Source organism: Arachis duranensis, chromosome 1 (assembly GCF_000817695.3).
Source record: "Arachis duranensis cultivar V14167 chromosome 1, aradu.V14167.gnm2.J7QH, whole genome shotgun sequence".
Classification (NCBI taxonomy): domain Eukaryota; kingdom Viridiplantae; phylum Streptophyta; class Magnoliopsida; order Fabales; family Fabaceae; genus Arachis; species Arachis duranensis.
In genome coordinates, this window is record NC_029772.3 from 27,514,635 (window position 1) to 27,519,775 (window position 5,141).

A 5,141-nucleotide genomic window follows, 5' to 3' on the forward strand; every position below is an offset into this window, starting at 1 on the left:
TGCATTACATACTCATGTATCAAGTCTTCTTTTTAATTTTTATCACATATGCATTGATCTTTAATTAAACTTAGCATTGGGATAATTTTGTCCCCTTATTTATTTATATATTTATTGAATATTTTTGGATTTGTTTTTTTTTAAATAAACATAGCTTATCAATGCTCATGGATTTTTAATTTTTCTAGTTTCACATGAGTAGGTACCCAAATTCTCATTATTTTATCATGACATATTCCCTTATTAACCCTTGTTCCCACAATCTTCTCATACTCAATTAACACACAATTTCTATCTTAAGCTAACCAAAGATTCGATTGGGATATTTAATTGTTTTTTCGCTTAAGGCTAGTAATGTGGTAAAATATAGAACAGATGGGATTAAAAGGCTCAAAGTGGCTAACAAAGGTAATTTAAAGGTTAGGCTTATTTGGGACAAGTGAGCTAAACAAATAATAGCCTCAATCATATGCATGCATATAACACATTAAACATTGGATATATAGGATGAAACAAAATATAAATTACAATCATAGAAAAGTAAACACACAAGAATAAAATGTTTATGATTAAATAGTGTAACCATATAAATAAGCTCAAAATCTCACGGGTTGTGTGTTCTTTAGCTCAAAAACCATGTTCCAATTACAACTTCAAACAAATTTAACACAAAAAGTTTTGATTTAAATTAGTTAAATTTTTCAAAAATAGGGTCTTAAAAAGAAACTCATTATATTTCAACCAAATAGAACATGCATGCAAATAACCTATTATTAAACAATCTATCCTATCCTAATCAAAGGAAAAATAACTAAATATCCTACTTTATTGATGTTAGGGAAGAGAAGTTACCTCCGAAAGTCAGGTACTGACCGACCTCCCCACACTAAAGGCTTTGCACTGTCCTCGATGCCATCTGTCAGGAACAAAGGGGGGCTAGTAGCAGTATCTCCACAATCGGGACCGTCATGGCTCCCTGTGCTGGTAAATGAAGTGGACTCTGGAGTGTTTGGGTCTTTGTCATCTCTTTGGTTTCCTATGAGTAGCTCCTTGAGGTATTTGAATCGGCGTTGGTTGCGGCGCTCTCGTAGCTTTGCTTTCTGTTCTTGCCGGTCCAACCTCTCCAGTATTTGATGGAGCAGCTGACTTCTTGAAGGTGCTTGTGGTGTGGAAGGAGGAATGTCTTCAGCCTATTCTGCAGGTTGGCTGGTAGTTGCTGCTGGAGGTCTGATATATTTCCCGTTAGGGACATACTGATCACTCCGTGGAAGCATGGCTCTGGTGTCCTCAGTCCTGTAGGAGACTCCGGCTGCTGAGACGAGATCTGAGACCAAGGCGGGAAAAGGTAAGTTGCCCGCAATTTGTACGTGTCCCATGGCATTTCGGATGTGTCTTGGTAGGTTTAGAGGCTGGTTTGTAATGATACACCAGAGTAGAACAGCCATGTCGGCAGTGAAAGAGAACTCATGAGTGCTCGGAAAGATGTAATGGGACATAATCTGCGCCCATACTCGAGCTTCTAAGGTGAGTGCTGAAGCCAAGATTCCCTTAGGTCGGGAGCGATGGTATCCATAAATCCATCTGCTGCTAGGTTGTGTGATAACTCTGAGAACGGTGTCCCAGTCAAATTGGTATGTCTGGCGCTTGAGTGCGGCTTCTTGAAATGCGTCCAATCCTTCTGGAGCAGGGGGAAGATCTAAAGCTTTGTGAATAGCCTCTTCTGTGATGGGGACATGCTTCTGACAGACATAGACAGACTGCAGGGTTGGCAAGTGAAAGTTGGAGTAGAATTCAACTACCCATGATAGATTAACCTATTGCGACTGTCTTTGTAGGAATCCCCATTGTCTTTGCTCAATGCGTGGCTCAACAATTCAGCAATTTGGGTCGGGAGGATGAGAAGGTGCTCATTGTTATAGTTCCTTTCCGCCAGAATGACGAACATCTGCTCACAGTAGCGGTTAGTGAACCGCGCAGTGTCCTTTGCTGGAAAGGCTTTCTCTTTTTCATCGACTTTGATGATCCTCTTGGTTCGTTTTATTGAGGGTTTCACCGCGGTGAAAGATGGCTCTGCTACCACTGCTCGTTTTGTTCATTTCCTTGCTGATAGTTTGGGAGTGGCTTTCTCCTTGCCTTTCTTGGTGTCCATCCTGAAAAGAAAAAAAAGAGAGTAACTTGTAAAGCAAAGGGTTAGAGCAAGAGAGCGAACGGTAACGGTGGTAATCAATGCACGGTAAAGAAAAGTCCATCAATGGAAATATAGCAAGTGCATGTACTGAAAGTTAAATGCAAGATGTTTATTGGCATGCTGACAAAGGCATGAGTAGCATAGATCAAGCATTCAATGTCCAAGTTAGATTACCAAGTCTTTCAAACTAAAAATATATTTGTATTTGACAAGTATATTTAATCAATAAAATATAAAAGGGATTGTGTGAAAAGCAAGCATTTAGAGTAGTAGAATAAAAGAAATCTAAAAATAGTGCACAATGCCAGACGGGTTTTTTCACAAACACATAGCACGCATGGGAAATATGATTTTGAAAGTAAGAAATTTGAATATGCAAGCAATCCCATGAAAAGTAATATAATTGTCAAACAAATCCATAATAATCCACAAGCAAAATATAAAGAATAAAGACCCAAATAGATTTCCAACACCAATAAAAAGGGTTTAAAAAGAAAAAAGAAAAAGAAAACATAGATAATGAAAGGAAAAAAAAAAGAAGAAGAAAAGAAAAATAATAAATGGAAAAGTGAAGAAAGAAGAAGGAAAGAAAAGAACCTTGACGATGAGTGGGAAAAAGAAAGAGAGGGGGAATAAGTAAGAAGTGGAAAAGAATGAAGATGGAAGGAAGGAAGAAGAAAGAAAGAAGAAAGGAAAAAGAAAAATTAGGATTTGGGGAAGAAAAGATAATATATGTGGGTGATCTGGATAAGCTGTGCAGCACAGGCGACGCGGTCGCGTGGGGCACGTGGTCGCGCGGTTGGCGCGATTTCTAAGTGACGCGGACGCGTGGGTCACGCGTTCTCGTGATATGAATTGTGCTATTGGCACGAGAGCAGCCTCGCATTCGCGCAACTTTCTGTTTCAAACTCAATTTGCCAAAATTTAGGGTGACGCATTCGCGTGGGTGACGCGATCGCGTAAAAAGCTATTTTAAAAAAACGACGCGGACGTGTGGGGCACGCGTTCACGTGGTGGGGCTTGTGCTTTTGGCATGGTTCCAGCCCCATTCCAGCCTAACTTTCTGCCATACACCTTTTTTACGTCGATTGTTTTGGGGCACGCATTTGCGTGGTTGACGCGGACGCGTCAGAGGCCATTTTTCCACATGACGAAGACGCGTCAGGGATGCGGTCGCGTAGGCGTATTTGTGCCAAAGGCACGCCTCTAGCCACGCTGTCGCGCGACTTTCTGTAAAATTCTTTTCTCTTCCCAAGGCACATATGACGCAGACGCGTCGGCGACACTGTCGTGTCACGTGCCATTTTTTGTGTGTAGAATGCAAATGCAAATGTGAATGCAGTCTATATGCAGAGATTAAGAGAAGGGTCATTAACACTATAAAAATAAAATAAAGTAAAATAAAACTAAGACTGATACGGAACGATCATACCATGGTGGGTTATCTCCTACCCAGCACTTTGCTTTAACATCCTTAAGTTGGACGCTCCACTAGCTCAGTCTCCTGCTGTTGGTGGATCCTCCAAGAGAAAGATCTCTAGCTCCTTGTTCTTCTGCATCTTCTCACCATGAAATAGCTTTAAGCGATGTCCATTGACCTTGATGAATTCAGAGCTTGAAGGATGACTCAAGTGAAAGACTCCGTATGGCTCTGCCTTCTCTACTTGATAGGGACCGTCCCATCTTGATCTCAACTTGCCTAGCATGAGCCTTAATCTGGAGTTGTAAAGGAGGACTAAGTCCTCAGGTTGGAACTCTCTCCTCTTGATGTGCTTATCATGCACAGCCTTCACCTTCTCTTTGTATAGCCTGGAGTTCTCATAAGCTTCTAGACGAAGGTTTTCTAATTCTTGCAGTTGCAACTTCCTTTCAGCTCCGGCTTTCCCAAAATCCATATTGCATTCTTTTACCGCCCAGAAGTCTTTGTGCTCTACCTCAACTGGGAAGTGACAGGCCTTTCCATAAACTAAGCGGAAGGGACTCATCCCGATTGTTGTCTTGTATGCTTTCCGATATGCCCAAAGCGCATCTTGGAGCCTGGTGCTCCAGTCCTTTCTGTGAGGCTTGATTATCTTCTGTAATATGCGCTTTATCTCTCTGTTAGAAACCTCGGCTTGTCCATTGGTCTGGGGATGGTAGGCTGTTGCTACTTTGTGAATTATCCCATGCTTCTTCAGTAATCCTATTAGTCTCCTGTTACAAAAGTGAGTGCCTTGATCACTCACGATTGCTCGTGGTGATCCAAAATGACAAATAATATGGTTTCTCACAAAGGAAACAACAGTGTTAGCATCATCAGTACGGGTAGAAATTGCTTTCACCCATTTAGAAACGTAATCTACCGCTAACAGTATATAAAGGTGACCATTAGAATTTGGAAATGGACCCATGAAGTCGATGCTCCAAACATCAAAAATTTCACAGAAAAGCATAATCTGTTGAGGCATCTCATCCCTCTTGGATATATTACCAAACTTTTGGCAAGGGGAACAAGATTTACAAAATTCAGCAGCATCTTTAAAAAGAGTAGGCCACCAGAATCCGCAGTCTAGGATTTTTCTAGCTGTTCTTTGAGGGCCAAAATGTCCTCCACTCTCAGATGAGTGACAGGCCCCTAAAATGGACTGGAATTCTGATTGAGGCACACACCGTCTAATTACCTAGTCAGCACCACACCTCCATAAATATGGATCATCCCAATATTTAGACTCACTTTTCAACTTGTCTCTTTGATGCTTAGTTAAATTTGGAGGAAAAGTGTGGCTAACTAGATAATTAGCTACAGGTGCATACCAAGGAACTACTTCAGATACTTCCTATAAGCTATCAAATGGGAAAGTATCATTGATAGGAGTGGAGTCATCCTTAATGTGCTCAAGGCGACTCAAGTGGTCTGCCACTAAATTTTGGTTACCACTCCTATCCTTAATTTCTAAATCAAATTCTTGCAGTA

The 5,141-nt window shown here is 41.0% G+C and overlaps 1 protein-coding gene across 1 annotated transcript; it reads right to left on the bottom strand.

Moving 5' to 3' along the window:
* Positions 1-3,684: 3,684 nt before the first annotated feature.
* On the bottom strand, positions 3,685-4,173 carry LOC107483161 (uncharacterized). Its single transcript, XM_016103784.1, has one exon. It carries the CDS (start codon positions 4,171-4,173, stop codon positions 3,685-3,687), a length of 489 nt encoding a protein of 162 aa, XP_015959270.1.
* Positions 4,174-5,141: the final 968 nt, after the last annotated feature.

Coding starts and splice junctions, on each gene's coding strand:
- LOC107483161 (XM_016103784.1), bottom strand. CDS start 4,173: ATGAGTCCCTTCCGCTTAGTTTATGGAAAGGCCTGTCACTTCCCAGTT.